Below are 18,153 nucleotides of genomic sequence, written 5' to 3' on the forward strand. Positions count from 1 at the left end.
TCACTGACACAGACACAGATCCCAGTGAGCCGAGACGGGACGGATGGACGGACGGCTCATACACACAGACACAGACACATACTGAGACAGACAGGTCCCAGTGAGCCGAGACGGACGGACGGACGGACGGACGATACACACACACACACAGGTCCCAGCCTCGTGAGAGAGACGGTCTGTGGCACACGCACACACACACATACGGACACAGACAGACTTACACAGAGACACACAGTTCCACAGGTTCAAGCCCCGCCCTAGAGTCGGTACGAGGACACGGACAGACAGAACATTGAACAGGACACCAGCAACCCTCGTCGGTTGCCGGATCTCCAGTCTAACAATATAAAGTCCTGAGCCGTTATCTCCAAGCGACAGTCTGAAAAGCCAACGGGATCACACATCTGAGTTAAAATAAGGGCCACCAATTTCATCCCTCTCCTGGCGAAAGGTGATGCAAATATGTATTGTGAACCCGAGGCCGAAAAGGTGTCGGCTTTTTTAGTCATTATTTACCATTAGTATATACAATTTGACCGGTAACACACAAGAAATGGAATCATGAGAGACATAAATTGACCGCTTTTGGGCAAGAAATGTGACCTCCCAATGATTTATTTCGGGACTCACCGGGGGAAAGTAATGTAATTTTCCTGTCATTGACATCCTTTGACAATTAATCAAATTATGACCCCGGCAAACAATGGCATTTGACTTGACGTTTATTCAGTCGTTCGTCTACATGACCTACGTGCGCAATATCCATGATTGGATGTAATTTGGTCGGGCGGGTGTTACTGCAAGCCATTGTGACTCGGTGCCTGCTCTGCCCGGTCCTCAGAGCGGAGGTCACGCGGCTACGGGCGTCCTTTGGACCGCAGATGACCCGAGATGAGCCACTTCGAATGCATCTCCATAAATTGGGCGCCGCGAAGTGGCCGCCGACCGCCGCCATCCAATCTATTCTGGGGACTATGCGCCGTCCGTGTACGGTTAGGAGACGAGCTCGGCGGGAAGGGCGGGTAATCCTTGCTGGAGGACGATCCTTGTCGGAGAGAGATGATTCTTGCTGGGGATGGGGGTCCGTGTTGGGTGGCCGGGAAGGAGTGATATTGTTAGAAGGGACGGCACTGCTGGCACGGTCACCCGTCCTATCTGACATATCTAGGATGGCTGGCGAGTGACTCGGTTGAGGCGCTGATCACGAGACACGAACAGGTCACTATACTCGTAGAGAAAACGTGTGAATTGGACAGGCTTTCCATCAAGTGCATAGCCGGTTTGGACCCTGTCAGCTCGATGGATATTCACTTTATGCTGATCGTCTGGATGGATGAGTGAGAGGAGGGGGCTGCTTACTGTCAGTGGTCAGTGTCGCGGCTGGCCCCAGTCCCTCGTCGGCCGGGGACGGGCGCATATATTTCGGGAATTATTCAACCAATTTTTAGGTCAGCCCTAAAAGTCCTCCGCTGACGTTTATTAATGTCATTTATGGTTTGGTTCATCGTGCCATGGTCTTAGTTTTCCTCCGGCTATTTTCGTGAAGCTGCTTTCTTTCGCCGTACATTTTGCCATTGTTATTTGTCTCGTCAGATTTCACCCGCTAAGTGTAAGGTCAGCCGGCGGTCGGTGGCTGTTTGACCGTGGCCCGGCGCTGACCGGTGTGCCATGGCCCGGCGACCTGCCCGGATGTTTTTCGGGGCTCCGTTTGCAGTGTCATGGTCAGCGGGGCGTCGAGTATGATGCAGTGTCATGGCCAGCTGAATCCCGGCCGTCTCTGGGGCGGTTTTTGCCGGCGGCGACGGGTGCCGTCTGGTGGCCCTGTCCCCCTGCCCCGCCGTCCGGGTCGCCACGGCCGAACAGCCGCTGACCCACTCCCGGTCGGCGTGACGTCGCCGAGCTGTCGCGATGGTCACCACTGACATCCCCTGGCAGTGAATGACTGGCCTCGGCTCTTACAGTGGCGCACGGCGTAACTCTTGGGCGAGATGCCGGGCTAGGGTTGCTTGCGAAAGCATACAACCGCCGCGGGTAAATCAGCAGCTCGAATACAATTTCCTGCCCGGTTGTATGATTATCATAGCCGACGATGCACTTACATTGCGCCTGTGCGGATAAATAAACACCGGCACACTCCTTCTGCGCAACTACGACGGAATTTCAGACCTACTTCGCTGTACCAACGGTGTCATTTCATATACACACGGCGTGATAGTGTACTCTCTGCACCTACGCTGCCGTTCGGTTACGCCAAATAAATCCCATTTACTACAGCGCCGACGGTCGTGCCGTGGCGTTCGACTTTGGCCGCTCGGCTGTGTATGAGTCCCGGGTCTGGCTCTGAGCGGTGTGTATGTCTGTTTTAATCCGACGGGCTTCTGGCGGGCCTCGCGTGGGCTCTGCGTCACGTCACTGGCGACCGGCCGCCGGCTCGCCTGCCTTATTGGAGCATTATTTTTCCGGTTGCGAGCGTTGCGGGCTGGGTTTTCCCGCAGCCGGTTAGCCGGTAGGAGCGGAGCCGTGGCGCAGGGAAGCCGGCACACCTCAACAGCTGGCCGCGGCGGAGTGGTCCCTTCAGCTGCTCAAACGACACCACTATGTCCGACCAGTCCGTGTTAGTGTCAGTCAGCGCAGACATACGCCGGACTGACTGAGAAACACACGGCCGCAGCTCTGTGTCCGACTGTTTCGACCTCTCAGTGCTACCGCTCGTTGTGACCGGTGTCGCGGCGTATCACGTGATGCGGGTGGCCCCCGGGCCCCAGTCGGCCGCGGCCAGCGCTGTTTACACACGCCACCAGCACAGGCCCGCCGGACGCGCCGCGCGTGGCCGCTGGGCCCAACCTGGCCGCAGCTGGCCATCCGAGAGCCCCTGTCCGCCTCCCAGACTTACGTAATGCACCAGTCGAAAAATATTCGTATATTAGGACACGAGCTCAATCCTAAATGGTTACGTGCTATTGCATTCAGTCGAGTTCTTTTCTTTCGAAACGTGGTGTCTTTTGGCATGGATTCGGCGTGTGGAAGATTCTGGCCTATTCCAGGAGAATCCGGTCATGCGACTGGTTTTAAAACTCGGCAAACCGGCTCTTGCAGAGTGGCGTGGAGAGGTTGGCGGTGGACGACGCTCCGTCAGGCCGACCGCAGGCTTTGTGCCTCCATCACTCGGCGGAGGCCCCTGCAGCGGCCTTGAGCCGTTCCATGTCTTGTGGCGTTAATGATTCGCCGAGTGGCAAGGCAAGGGTGGCCGGTGGGATGGGCTACTAATGCTCTAAACAGTGTCCGTCGGCGGCGGGGCCTGTCGTCCGCACCAGCTGCCGGTCAGGCCTTGGTGGACGGTCTGACTGCCGGGCCTGTCCGGCTGGCTGTGTGTGACCGGTGCCCTCAGCACCGTTTTGTAACGTGCTTGATCAGGTGCCCTCAGACTGAATGTGTGATATGGATTGCCCGGCGCCCTCGGCCTGGCTGTGTTATGTGTAATGTGGATGGCCGGCGCCCTCAGACTTGTTGTGTATGACCCGGCACCACCAGGCTGGCGGTTGTTATGACGCCCTCAGCACCGCAATGCAGTGCCTCCGTTCCGTCGTTTCCATCCTCAGGATACTGAAATCCTTCTCCTCCACGCTGCAACCCCCCTCCGGGCTGCACAGGCACTTTTATCTCATGCGGGCTGCTCCCTTGGAGCGGCACCGCTGCTCCCAAGGGAGCACCGGCTAACCCGTAGCCGGGTGCAGAGAGTACTGGGAGAGGGCTGGTCGGCCTGTCCATTCGGACGGGCTCAGCCCCGGCGACTCTATAGGGTGTCTGCCCAGACCAATGTCTACCCCAAAATCCTATCATCCTTTCGGCTCTGAAATGGTCTTGTCAGACCGAAAGGGCCTAACCCAGCAAAACAATGATACAGTGTACAGTGTATATAACAATGATACAGTTCATACAGTGTAGCGTGTATGAACCGTCGCCCCCGACCGGCCGTATATTATCTCTCAAATGAGCTGGCGTCCCTACTGACTTGTAGTGTGTAATGTGTATAACCTGACACCATCATGCGGGTCCTTTATGGCCTGACGCTAACGGAGTGTGTAGCTGAAGGCACTGTGTATGCATGTAGGACAGGATGGTGTACGGACAGGACCGGACAATATACAGACATATCTGGACTGGACCGGACAGTATACTGACCGGAGCGGACATAACTGGACATTGTATGGACCAAAGTGGACAGGACTGGACAGAGAAAGGTTCAGGGGGGGGGGGCACCATTGCAGCTGGATGGTTACGCGGTGCACAAAAACAGTGGCCTTATCAAGCTGTTCACAGCACGTCTGCGCTTTGTACGGGGGCAAGCTTTGTGTACACAACTACTATGAACGTCAAACCCCTTGAGGCCCCACTTTTTTGCGATAATTTTTAAATGCGTCAACTTTCGTTGACAATATTCTGGCAATGTATGTTTCAGAACCTGCCGAAACTTTTATTACTAAGGTATTTTGACGCCAAACGATTATGGAAGGTACTTCTCATTCACTCGTAATGCTAAGGTCAATTCAGGCCCGGGCAGAGGCGTGCGCTCGGCCACACTCGAGCACCGCCACAAGCGCCATCTGCTCTAAATGCCATCTACCAGCGCCCGCTACCGCTACCAGCTACCGCCCACCATCAAGCCTGAATGGAGCGAGAGACGCGAGTGACCGGTCGCCGGGCGAGGAGCGCCGGAGGGGTAGAGCGGAGCTTAGCGCTGACGTCATTACGTGGCTCCGCCCCGTGAGCGCGTAGCCTCTACCCAAACAGCAGATTCGTTCCGTGAAATTTAACATTACGAGTGAATGAGAAGTACCTTTCATAATCGTTTGGCGTCAAAATACCTTAGTAATAAAAGTTTCGGCAGGTTCTGAAACACACATTGCCAGAATATTGTCAACGAGAGTTGACGCATTTAAAAATTATCGCAAAAAAGTGGGGTCTCAAGGGGTTTGACGTCCATAGTAGTCCTGCTTCATACATTTCTACCGCGCTGAGGAAGTTGAATTACGTGCTGGACAGCCTGCATTTCCATATATATCACGGAAAGTTTGTACTTTGTGTTGACTCGGTGATAGCGCCGATTTATTAGTGGGCTGACGGGGGACTCAGCGTATGAGTTGGTGTGGCTGATTTGTTTATTGTCTCTGATGATAAGCAAATGCCCTGTGTGTAGGCTGGAAGTCGTATACACGCTGTATCGTGTCTTCTGGCTCTGATCAGCCTGTACTTGTCCTCGGTTTGACAGTCTGACTGTGTGTGCGGGACGGAACGAGATGCGAGCCACCCACCACCGCGCCGGCGGGGAGCGGAACGGCCCGGGGGCCACCGCTGGTCACCGCTCACTGGCGACCCGGGATCAATCACTGGTGACCCGGGTCAGTCACCGGATGCGTGGGGCCAGTCACTGGATTAAAGGGACTATCCCACCTTCTAAAATGTTGTTAAAACCAGTTAAATTGTGCCCGACTTTATAGATTGGATGACCAGGAACACGGTTCTGGCATTTATTTTTCATTAAACATCTTAGGCTTCCCATATTCCAAACACAAACTTTCAAATATGTGACGTCACAGCCCAAAATTACCTCCTTCCCCAGGCCACATTACTGTCATAAAGCTGATTCTTTTTACTCTGTATAGGCACCACTACAAAGTTCAGACCAAGTTTTAAGCGATTTTTCAACGAACAAACCCATTTAAATCAGAATGACTAAACGAGGTGACGTCACACTGACGGTCGCTCCATGTTGAAGATAGGGCCTTGTACAAGGCCCATTTTCAAATGAAGGGAACGAATTTCTTCAACACCAAGAGGCCGCGGGGGTTGCAACCTAAATAGATAGTGGTTTCTGAACCTCGCCGCAAACTTGGCTATTTCAACTCAAACCCCATGTTAAAGGTGGGATAGTCCCTTTAACCCGGAATAGCTAGACCTGATGACCCGGTACCATTCACTGGTAACCCGGAATCAGTCAGTGGTGACCCGAGACCGGCCGCTGCAACTGGTGACTTGGGTCAGTCACAGGTGACGGGAGTACCTAATTTCCTGACGACCGGGGACCGCTGACTCCTGCCCCGGGATCACTGACGAGTGCCCCGGTCGGCCGGGTGCGCTCTGCGTCACGAATGTGTCCACTGTGCCGCGGTGCGATATAGCGGCCCGGCCACCGGACACAGGCGCAGCGGCCGAGCCGTGGCCGGCCCGGCTGCCCTTGCTCGACCTTGGAGGAGCAGGCAGTGGCGGCGCGGCGCGCGCGCGCGGTCAACTCCGGCGACTGGGCCCAAGCCGGCCAGCGCTGACCGTCTGTAATCCCAGTCGGCCTGTGCCGGCGCACGCGACCACTTACCAACTCACACAACTCGCTGCGACGGCCACAACTCAGCCGGCGCCGAGCTGCTCACGGCTCGTTTTCGGCGACGTCCCTGGAGTGATGAAGTGGCGGAACGTGGCGGAGAGCCCTGCCCGGGGCGGCCCACTGTCCACTCCGCGCCGGCAGCGACCCTGTCGAGCGCGGATCGACCGCAGGTCACCGATCTCCGGGTCGGTATCCGCAGTCCGCATCATACAGCCGCCCAGAACAAGAAGCCAGCGTGTGCTAATATGGCACGGGTGGCAGGTGCTGAATCTGATGTCAACATTGATCCTGCGCTGGTCCATTAAATCGTGCTGGTCCGTAGCGATACCGGTTCGGTTCGGTGTTTCGTTGGGTAGGTACTCGTTCGTTGCTGTTGCTTTTTAGATTAGATATGCCGTGTAAATGGACGGCAGATAACCGGGCTTATGGTGCTGAGTCAGGCGTCACCACCAGTGCTTCCCGTCCCGCCCTTTCCACCTGTGTAGCGCTGTGCCCGTGGGTCGAGTGCCCGGTCCGTCCAGCCGCCCAGACAGCGGCTACCTGCCGGCTGCCGGCGCGGTGGCACCGGTGTTTGTGCGGCCTTCTCGTCTCCCCCGCGGCTCGGTCCGTGCTCGCCGGGGCCCATCCCGGACACGAGGGGAGGGACGGGACCGCAGGTGAGAGCCGCCGGCGGGCTGCACCGCCCGCCAGACGACCCGGGAAGGGCGGACGGCGGGACGGCGCAAACAGCCACGGACGGCGCGTCCCGAGAGCGGAGCCCGCCGCGTCCCGACCTGTCAGCCGGCAGATTTCCAGTGACTGGAGGTGAACCAGGCTGCACGGGCCATCAATGAAACGATTTGCCGGGAACAGACGTTCGCTGTTTTGAGACTTAACCCGCGACCGCCTGGGGGGGGGGGGTCGGATCCGACCCCCCCCCTCCGTTTTTCTTGAATAACTCATGAACCACTTTCGCTATCTACTTGAAACTTGGCATACCTTCTCCCCCATCAATTTAACGTCTCCTGTGCAATTTTTAAGAAAAAATTTCCAAAATTTTTTGAGATATATCGATTTTAGTGATGTAACTACATGGCGTTTTTAGTCAAAAAGTGGTAAATGTTTAAAAAATCGCCAAAAATCAGAGTTTGAAGCAAATTGCAAATTAAGGACATCAAAAGACGCAGCTCAACGAGTTCTTTAAAATGGCTATCTCGGATTTTCCATAAAATGCGTTTTTCACCCCTAAAAATTCAAAAAACTATATTTTTTGGAAAACAGCTAATAAAATCCAAAATTTTGGAAATTTCCAAAAAACCGGAATATATGTTGTAGAGCTCTATTAGAACATTAGATGCCCCAAATTTCAACTATTTATCTTGATTTTTGACCCCCAAATTGTAAAAAATAGCTCCAACATGCATAGGGCATGGTGACGTCATAAGCATTTTCGTGAATTAGAGGCACTTCTGAACATCGCATGTGAAAATAAATGGCACCACTAGATTCCTGGGACAAAGCTCGTCTAGAAAAGTGCATTTTTATGTCAAAAATAAAAAGTTGAAAAATTGACCTTTTTTATGCTTTCAATGCACACTTATCACCAGCACAGTGACTTGGGGTCACATATAACCATTACCATCGGATTCGGCGTGAAAAATAAGCCATAAAACATGTGTCGCACGCCCATGTAGCAGAAAGTGAAAACCGTGACCTTTCGTGACCTGACCTGACCTTGACCTGTACCTAGTATGACCCCTATACGCACATGGTACCTTCACTAGGCCTTTGAGGTCATTTTTGGTGAGTTTCGAGCAGCAGCTATCGATTCCGCTGTCCGTAAGCCGATTCATGCAAAACCCCTGAATTTGACCTTTGACCTGACCTTGACCCGAAAGTTGACCTCAATCTTAAAATCTTAAGAGTGCTTTGGGAAGGTCTCGTAGAGACCTTTCGAACGCCGCCTCGCGGGGCTCGATACGACCATTGGTTCTCGAGATAACAGGGGGGGGGGGTCGGATCCGACCCCCCCCCCCCCCCAGGCTGTCGTGGGTACGGAAATAGCCCAGGCGGTGCCGGGTTAAGTTGATTTAATGTGATCTGTAGCAGTTTTAACTTGCAGAGGGTCGAGGCCACTATTGAACGAAAACTACTTGCCAACGGAAAGATGAAGGCAAAGACATTTCTTGCCATATGACCATTGACTGACCATTCACTATTCAGCACAGCCATTGGCTCTGCCGTCTTGCCCGCTGTCGTGTGTCCTCTGCTGTATTTATCGCTGACCACTGAGCGGCTGGATGAACGGCTGTCGACCACATGAAGACTCGTCTGCGAGCCGACGCATTGTCTTAATCCCGACTTGTGTAGTGTGCACTCTGAGGGATCGTAACCGGCGACGCTCCTCCGAGTCGGACACATGTTGGTTTCCTATAGTCCGTTTTAGCACAAGTGCTGTTAGCCCGCTGAGTTTTTGGTGTACGTATCGGGAACGTGCTGTAAGCAGAATATCTTGAATCGACGGGGGTGATTCCGCGTAGTGCGTGCCTTCCTTGTTTTGACGCAATTCATTAATCCTGTTATTTTCCGTATTAAGTGTGAACGTGTTTAGTTCCAGGTTATGTAAGGACAGGCCAGTTGAATTCGTAAATGTCAGTGCATAATGTAAAATACACCGTGGGCCAAATATTGAATGCCACCCTCATAGATAACAGTTGAACTTCTACTGTTATCTATGCCACCTTATATGATTTTTTTTTGTCATTTCAGTAGATTTCCCCAAAATTATCCCGTCTTGTTGACCTCAACTGATAAGCCATGGTATTTCTTTTGTGATTGTGTTTAATTGGAGGAAATTTCAACTTCGATGGTCGTTGGTGACGACCTCTGCTGATCTTACCCTTCACCTGTCTTGAGGACAAGGAGGAGAAAGATTATGAAAGAGTGCTGCATACTTTCGAATGGCCTGGGAGTATCAGCTACATTTGCTGGTGGCCCATCGCTACGTGTCCAGACTCTAGAACCATCTCCACAAGCTCGTCTTTTGAAAGTTATGTGTCATGCGCTTTTGCACAATACACCTAAGGATTTTGCACAGACGTGAAGACTCGTGCCATACTCATACTACCCGTATCAATCCTGCCGAATTGGTCTTCCAAAGTTCCACAAGAGCAAAGTGTTTTGTCGACTGTCCCTGCTCCCACTTCCCTCTTGCACTCACGTGTTTACATATAATGAATTTAACCCTATTAGTGGCAGGCTCCTGGCTACCCCTATTAGTGGCAGGGGGGGGGGGGGCTGTTTACGACCCCCCCCCCCTTGATATCTCGAGATCTAACGGGCCGATTTTCAAAATTCAAACGGCATTCGATTTCGCTCAATGTGATCTACATTTCTAAAATAAAAATAAAAATTAAAAAATGTCAATAGGGGGGGGGGGGTAGAGGGGGTAAAAACGGGCAAATTGCAGATACATTTTAAACTGTTTATCACGGCCAGGTTTCTGAACCAATCTTAACGCAACTTTTGCCGATCGATAGAGAATGAACCAGGAATTCACATGGATCCTAAAAATATGCATTTTCAAAAATCATAGGCGGATACAGATCATTGAGATTGGGGGTACACAAAAAGTATAGTAAATAAGGTTTTTGTTGGTACTGTTTCTAAAAAGGGTGGTAACGGTCTTGTTATGTTACAATTTTCTTATGAGAGAACGACTACAATTGTATTGGTCATGCATAGGCGGTGTCAGGGCACCTATGTTGGGAGGTAAAACATAACCCCCTTTTTTTGGACGCCTGGATCCGCCTATTATAGCAAAAACGTGTCAAAAGAGGATGCACAATAACTGTATATGTTATCACATGATACCTTTCATTCACTGTTCGTAAAACTGGTGCAGCATCGTGATCTTCGCCCAAATGACTCGCTTCACGAATAGGACCCCCCAATTCCCAGTGCTCTGGAGCCGCCCCTGGTAAAGTTATGAACTTGAAATTTTCAGGGAATGTGCCCAATTTAGTTTTAGGAAAAGTCAGAAAATGTCAGCATCGTAGCTTCAGCGGTTTCGGAGATATTCCCGAAAAGCTGAGGGGTGGATAAAAACAACCCCCCCCCCTGCCACTAATAGGGTTAATCACATGACAAATATAGTCAGCCTTTTGAATGACATTGACGAAACATTCCGGTGTCCGAATTAATGTTGCTCAACGCTTTTTAAATTATCGGACTGGTTGTGAGGAAAAGACGGATTGACCCATCTATGCTCTCTGATTGTCTATTTTAGGGCACTGGAAGCAGTGTTCTGAAATTCGATTTTGGTTGGTGAGCTGATGAAGAAGAATAAAATCCTAGGAAGAGAAAAAAGGAAGTAAATATTTACATTTTAAAGCATTTTTGCAAAGGCGCGTAACGCCATTTTATCGCTCATCGATAGAGCAGAATTTCATGTCAGGATCTTGACAGCATCTGAAAGAAAATGATGTGGATGCATCAGCTGTCAGTTGTCACATCATAGGTATTTGTAACGTGGCTGTTCGAATGCACGAAACATTCTTTTTTAATGATAAATAATGCCATTTTTCTTATTTTATTGATGAAAACATTTTCCCATTAGGCTTGTTTTTCTATCCAATATTCTGAAAAATACAACACTGACTGGAAGCGTAAACGTTTTCTATTAATAGTTAGGGGTAGACTTACCAAGTTTTGTGTCGTTTTCGCCTGAGCATTAACGGGTGGTGGTTCTGCATAATCGAGTACACGAAGCTCTGGTGAAGTCAATGTGAAGGATACTCCAACGGGCCAGCCTGACAACTCCACAGAAGACTGTAACGGGCCACCTGGACTGTTACGTACCTACTCGGGAAGCTCCAACAGGTCGTCTGACCGCTGCTCGGGAGACTCCAGCCCATAGACGGCGGAACGGGGAGGGCACCGGGGCACCGTGCCCCCTTTGATTTTGGCATTTTAACATTAGCCCTATGGGCGTTACATGGAAAGAATGGGACCAAAAGTCGGCAGTGCCCCCCCCCCCCCTTAATTGAGGGTGTTCCGCCGCTACTGCTCCAACCTGTCTACCCTGGAGACTTCAGCGGGGCACCTGTGACCTGACCTGACCACCGTGCGGTCGGAGGCTCTTAGCAGGCCACCTGAGACTAACGTGCCACCTGTGACTCGACCGTCGTCCGGTCGGGAGACTCCAACAGCTCTTCCTCATACCTGGCCCGCCCCGGAGACTCCAACGTTGCATGGCACAACACCTGAACGGCGTCCGGCCGCCACTCCATCCGTCGTTCGCCGCTAAAGTAGCTATTCACCGGCTGTGCGGCTTCTCCCGAGCTGCCAGTTTCTATGTACGAACGGAAAATTTCGCGTCCACTAAGCCTGCTATGTTTAGAGAATAAGTCGCCTTTGGGTCAGTATCCGACGATCGGCAAACGGCTTCTTCGCTCATTAAATCGTCCAAAGTGCCCAAAGCTAGGCCCGTAATTGAGTTTCAAACGTTAGCGTTTTGTTGCTCGTATTCACGCTGTGCAGATTGAATTATTCGAACTTGATTATCGGTTAGGCAATAATGATCAAAGTGGTATGAATTTCAAACGTTTCGGGGACGTTTTATAGGTATTTTTACTTTAACCGGCGGCTGATAAGACGTGTTTAACTGTCGGTGAGTGGGATCCGTGTAGTGGCACGGTACGACTGGACCAAGGGGAATTTCCGTGCTAGTGAGATTGGCTCGCTACACTGTGTATGCAATTACGTAATATGTCGTATGCTTCGTCGCTTGCACATACCTACGCACCTAGGGCGCCGCCTTACACCTTACAAGTTCTGAAAATATCAAAATTTTGCGTTGTTGCTTTTAAATTGCTTTAAATTAAAATGAAATAAAAATAAAAATGCTTTTAATTAATTTATCTCCCAGCGTAAATGAGATGTCAAGTCCTTTGCCCCGGCTGGAACGAACTTTGAGGAGTGGCTCAATATTTCCTGTCTTTCATAAATGTTGTGAGCGAAAAGTAACACCGTGGGTCATGTAGACACTTATGTATTTCAATGATTTGGGAAGACACGATAAGACACTTATACATATTTCCAACTATTGACATTTCACGCTGCGCAATCTGACGCACACATCCAGACACCGCCCACACTCACACTCACTCGGGGACCCACCTCATAAAATAGCTCCATTGACACTACTAGTGCGCCACAGCACTCAGCCGACCTGGCGTTCTCGGCCTATCGCCCCTTCCCGGACACTCTGCCGTGCGCACCATTATATCTCTGTTCATCTATATGTGTCTGGCTTGGGCTGGCGCTGGCTCGCCGCCCTGTGCCGCCCCGAGGTCCGTCCACAATCACAGCGCTCTCCGGCCGTGGGCGCTTCGCGACCGCAGCCTCCGCCACCCGGCCATCGGCGGCGCCCTATTTTAGCGGCCACGCGGAAGCGCCGGGTCGGGGCCGCGACCGCGCACCGGTCCCATAACGGTGCGGCTGTGCCACGGGCGCCGCGGCCGCCGCCGGTGCGCCGGTTTTGCACACCGGACGCTCCGGGTCGATGAACTGGGACCTGCGGGCCGGCCGGCCGAGATATCCGCACTGTCACCGGCCAGCACGACACAGTCACCAGGCACTGGGTATCGGCGGCGGATTCCGCGCGCGCGCATCACACCTACTCCAAGTTGCACTCTTGACTGGCATGAATTGGTGGTACGGACGAGCACTTGTACGCTTCCCTGAAGTTCGGGTTGTTAAACACGAGATTGTTGATGAGCTTGGGATGCGGGAACTTGTGGAATGCGGCGTTGAGTAGCACCTCTAAGTACTGTTGGTTGTTCTGGCAGCGACTCTGCGCGTAGGCGAGGAAGAACGACTGGTCGGTGGTCGTGTGCTTCATACCGGGCAGCAGGACGGGGCTGCTCGACGACTTGGCCTCCAGGCGCTTATGTAACTTGTAGGCCAGCTGCAGCGCGAAGTGCTGCGCCTGCAGGTAGTCCATAGAAGGACTGGGGTCGAGATGCACCAGCGGACGCATGAACATCACCTTGCGCGTTCCCTGGTTCATCTGGAAGCCGCGCGGGATGTGCGTCTGGTACTTGTTGAAGCGCTCGTGGATGCAGGTCTTGTAGTTCTGGTACTTGTTGTTGGTCTCGGTGTCCCACCAGTTGGGAGTGCGGAAGGTGCGATGGTGCAGCAGGAACGGCTGCGCCAGGACGCTGTAGATGATGGAGCCGAGGCCTGCCGAGTTGGTGTAGCTGGGCCTCTCGTGGTGGTACCACGGCTCCTGCAGCGCGCCGTAGGGGATGTTCATGGCCTGCAGCAGAGGGCTGAAGGTGACCTTGACGTCAGACGGCTCCGATTTGATCACGTAGCCGTTCTCGGCGTCACTCTCATCGTCCGGTGTGGTGCCCTTGGTCTTGTATTCGATCGACTGGTACAGATAGGCGGCCTGCAGGTTCTTGAAGAAGTCTTTTGAGTCCAGCGACAGTTCGCGATAGTAGTCGTTGAGTCGATCGGTTTCAGCGATCCACGGCGTGTGCCCGTACAGGACCGTCAGGTTGCGCAGCACCTCCTGCGACTTGGCGCGTGCCCCCGCCGTCATCCAGCCGAAGCTTTCGTTGAGCACCTCGCGGGCGTCCTCCACCAGCGAGCGCACAGCGGACACCTTCTGGTCTCCGATGTGGCCCGAGATGAAGAGAGCGCGCACGGCGCGACCCATGTAGGTGCGCAGCAGGTCGTAGCATATCTGCTCACGCGGCTTGGTCTCCCGTCCATCGATGCTGTGCTCCAGCTCCTGGCCTAGGATGGAGTACTTGGGTCCGAGCGCCGGCAGATACTGCCGGATGAGAGCCCACATCATGTAGTGATGCATCTTAGACTTCGGCGTGTCGTTGATGAGGCTGTTGATGCCCTGCATGTACTCCCGGCTGGGGATGTGCACGGATACAGAGTTTGTGATGGCTCCCTTGCCGAACAGAGCGTCCATCAGCTCCTGCCAGTCGATGCGGTCGGTGAGACCGCTCAGGTCGGTCAGGTTCACCTTGTTCCGCGGGCCCGGCAGAATGTCTAGGATGCTCGGCGAGAGCTTTGAGATCTGCGTCTCTACGTCGATGATGTCGTCGACGATGTCGTCGATGCACGACTTGCTGCAGTTCCGCTTTACGTTGGAGTCGAGTACCATGCTGTCACGTTCCAGCAGGCTGAGTACGCTCCTCATAGTGCGGCGGTAGTTGTCCATGGTGCTGTTGTACATAGGGTCGTCGGACAGGTAGGCAGAGCGCTGGCTCAGTCCCAGACGAGGCAGCCGGATGATGATCCGGTCCAGCTTCTGGAACCAGATCACCACGAAGAAGAGGCGCACACGGTGCACCTCTCGTGTGTTCTGGAACGTGCGCAAGAAGTCCCAGCCCTCCTCGCTCCACGTGCCGAACAGTTCCATGCCGCCCATCGAGTTGATGAGTTCCACCATTTGGGAGACGGTGTTCTCGTTTTGGTCGTAGGCGTTGATGCACGAGGTATAGAAGGTGCGCGCCTTACTGGTGGCGGAGTCGTCGTCGTGGAACTGCGGCTGCTCCAGCAGCTCCTCCAGTCGGCCGCGGTTGTAGTCCTCCAGCATGTTGCTGACGCCGTAGCTGATGTGGATGCCGCGCGGGTGCTTGATGCTGAACTGGCCGCACGCATACTCGTAGAAGTCCTCGCAGGGGTTGGCCGAGTAGTTCATGTAGCCGACCATTTGTGCCGCCTGCTGGATGCAGGAGGGCTTCTCGCACTCTGTGCTGGTGAGCGCGCCGGTGCTGGGCGCCGCGCTGCTGCTCGGCGCGCCGCCGCCGCCGCCGCCGGCCGACACGGCGATGAGCAGGATCAGAAACAGCACGGCCAGCACTCCCAGCGCCACCGTCAGCACCTGGTACAGCGTCAGCTTGGAGATCTGAAAGCCGCGCACGATCCACACATCGCGGCCGCCGCTGCGCGTGTCCGAGAAGAGGAAGTTCTTGTCGCGACACTCGGCACTGGCGGCCTCGACGCCGGCCAGGTCGTTTGGCGGCGGCGCGGTGCGCGACGTGTCCATCTCGGGTGTGTGGGGGCTCGGCGGGCCGCGCTGCACGTGCGTGCCGCTCTCGGACACGTCGCAGAGTGGACTGCCGGCCGCCGCGGCCGTCGCCGGTCGGACGCTGGCCGCCACCTGCGCGCCGCCTGGCGGCCGGGGCTGCTTGGTGGCGGGGCCGGCGGCGACCGGGCGGCGCCGGCGCACACTGGTCGGAAACGCCCTCACGAGAGGCCACGGGCGATTCCGGAGTCTCGGATTATTTTTTATATAGATCGATTTGAAATTGATCAAATTATTATACTTAGGCCAAAAAAACTAATCCGGGTGCCGAAAATAGCTGTAATCAGCCCCCGAAGATGGGGTATCCCAGAACTCGGAAACTGACGCGGAGCAAGAGGTTTCTTGAGCCGGATATTCAGAGTCTTATTGCTGATAGACACCAAATTGAAATCCCACATATTATGCATCAAAATGTTCCTTATGAAGTTGCCGACTGGTCAGTGCAAAATTTTTGGTATACTTTTTCCCTAACTAAGATGTACTATAGCTTTTTATGAAGGCTTTCCTACAGTGATTCTGGAATATTACTGCAAAGTTTAGGTAAGGAAACAACAGGTAGTCCCATCTAGTTCCACTCTGATTTTTTGTGAGATGAAGTAGGATTTAAATTTACACCAGTGCAACATAAAAGCTAATTGCGCATATTTGCGCAAAATTTGCAGGAGCCGCTCTTCCTACCCAACTACCGCCCGCCCCGCCCCAGTTTCGGCTCGGCCGCCGCGCCCGGCTTACGCTGACCTGTGTGGCCTGCACGCATCCATGCGTAGTTGACTGGTCATTGTTTATGAATTTTGTGAAAAGCGCGTTTTATGTATGCATTTATGTATGTATTGACATCACAAGCCTTCCACATATTGCGTGGCGATTACGGTTTGCATTTAGAGAGCCTTGCTATTGACAACCATCACTCGGCTGAAGAAAGTGGAAATTGAAACCTTCGTGAATATAAGACGCTGCAAATATAGGACACCTGTCACTGACGTCGGGTTACCTTGGGCCGTCTTTTTACATTAGATCACAATGCCGGTAGGTATTTAACCCTGGCCGGAACGATTGGTTTTCTACATTGACCGGGGAGGGTTGGTACAACTCCTTCGCCGTTTCGCCTCTAATTGAGCTAGAGCCTCGCGGAAAAAAACAAGCTTGTGTGCCGTTATAAGACGGAAAAATTAGGTAGGTACTACCCGATTTTAAGGTCTTGGGTCAGCCAGTGACCTCTTAGGTCAGGTAAGTGCCACAAGGCACGGGCTCGGTTTTAGGTTAATTACTTTGCCAAAAATGGTCGCACTGCCGCGATTTTGGCATAATCGTGTTTGTCTAGCTCAGACGCGTTGAATGCTATACTTGGTGTTCGGGTGAAGTCAACTTAACCCTCGCCGGCACAGGCCATTTTGCGTCCTTCGACGGCACAAGGGTACGACCCTTGTGTGTACGACCCTCCCCCTCGCGTTTGGCCCCTTATCGAGCTAGAGCCTCGCGGAAAAAAACGAGCGTATTGCCCGTCACGAGAGGAAGCCGATGATACCCAATTTTAAGGTCCTAGGTCATCGGGTGACCTTCCAGGTCAGGTCAATGACCCAAAAGTCGGGAAACTCGCGGGACTTATTCCAACGTCGTAAAGGGTGGCTGTTATTTTTTGTCGAGGTGCTGATCACGAATATCATGTTAGTTATGATCATAGATAATGTCTTCATGCATTTAGGCCAGGTCGGGTTAGGTCAGGTCAGGTCAACCGGTAGGGGTTGTGACGGGTATTCGTAATACGAGTCAACCGCCTCTGACAGCTTCGTAACATGTTACGAAGGCGCCAAAACTACTTCGTAAATGTTCAAATGGTTGCTAAATTAGAATTCAGCTCCAAAAACTAGCCTAGAAACATGTAAAACTCGAAAAAGTGAACCGAGGTCACCCGAGGTCACCAAAGGTCAATGACCTGACCTGACCTTCAGGTGACCTTGACACCCATCCTAATGTATGGGAGCAACATCAAATCACATGTTTGAACGTTTGAAACCACGAAAAGCTTGCAAACGCGCGGCTAATGCGAGCCGACATACGCCGAATCGCGATTTCGGCCAAACATGGTCACGGAAAAGAGGTCACAGGTCAAAGGTCATTGGGGTCAGGGTCATGAAATTTTTAGGGTAGGTGTAAAATTGATCAATGCGAGGGTACTGAAAGTTTCGTCGCGATCGGCCGCTTTTTACGCGAGTTATTCGCGAAAAACCTTGGGGGGGGGGTTGCATCAACCCCCCCCCCCCTGTGCCGGCGAGGGTTTAGGTGTTAACCTCGGGTCAAGGTCAGGTCGGAGCCCCTCAGGTCATGAAAATGGTTGAAGGAGGTCATATCGCATATCATTCGATTCGGCAGGTCTTCCTGAGTCCAATGGTGGCTTTCCCGACTCTCTAGCTCCATCTGATCAGGAGTTATTGACGAAAAACTTACATGGCCTTAGTGACGTCATAAATGACGTCACGCAAAGTCAACAATGCTTAAGTCAAGCACTGGACCTTGCAAGGAGTGCATGAAACCATTCTCGGTGCCCGAATAGCAGCTCCCAATTTACCTTGTTGACTTAAAGTGGTGCTAGATCCTGTATTATACTCAATTATGACGTCATAACTTAACAGATTCACGTCATATATTTAGGGCTTAATATCCAAATGATAGCTTACATATG

The 18,153-nt window shown here is 52.8% G+C and overlaps 2 protein-coding genes across 3 annotated transcripts in view; one reads left to right on the top strand and one right to left on the bottom strand.

Moving 5' to 3' along the window:
* The window catches only part of LOC122384262 (transmembrane protein 107-like), a 62,455-nt gene that overhangs the window by 11,271 nt on the left and 33,031 nt on the right, over window positions 1-18,153 (top strand). The gene's annotated exons all lie outside the window — the stretch shown is intronic.
* Window positions 12,395-15,589, bottom strand: LOC122384253 (endothelin-converting enzyme-like 1). Its single transcript, XM_043371452.1, has one exon. The coding sequence runs from the start codon at window positions 15,432-15,434 to the stop codon at window positions 13,038-13,040; it is 2,397 nt and encodes a 798-aa protein (XP_043227387.1). The 5' UTR covers window positions 15,435-15,589; the 3' UTR covers window positions 12,395-13,037.

Source organism: Amphibalanus amphitrite, unplaced genomic scaffold (assembly GCF_019059575.1).
Source record: "Amphibalanus amphitrite isolate SeventyFive unplaced genomic scaffold, NRLGWU_Aamphi_draft 000014F_arrow, whole genome shotgun sequence".
Taxonomy (NCBI): Eukaryota; Metazoa; Arthropoda; class Thecostraca; order Balanomorpha; family Balanidae; genus Amphibalanus; species Amphibalanus amphitrite.

Excerpts from the sequence above, each read along its gene's own strand:
- LOC122384253 (XM_043371452.1), bottom strand. The coding sequence starts at position 15,434 with ATGGACACGTCGCGCACCGCGCCGCCGCCAAACGACCTGGCCGGCGTC.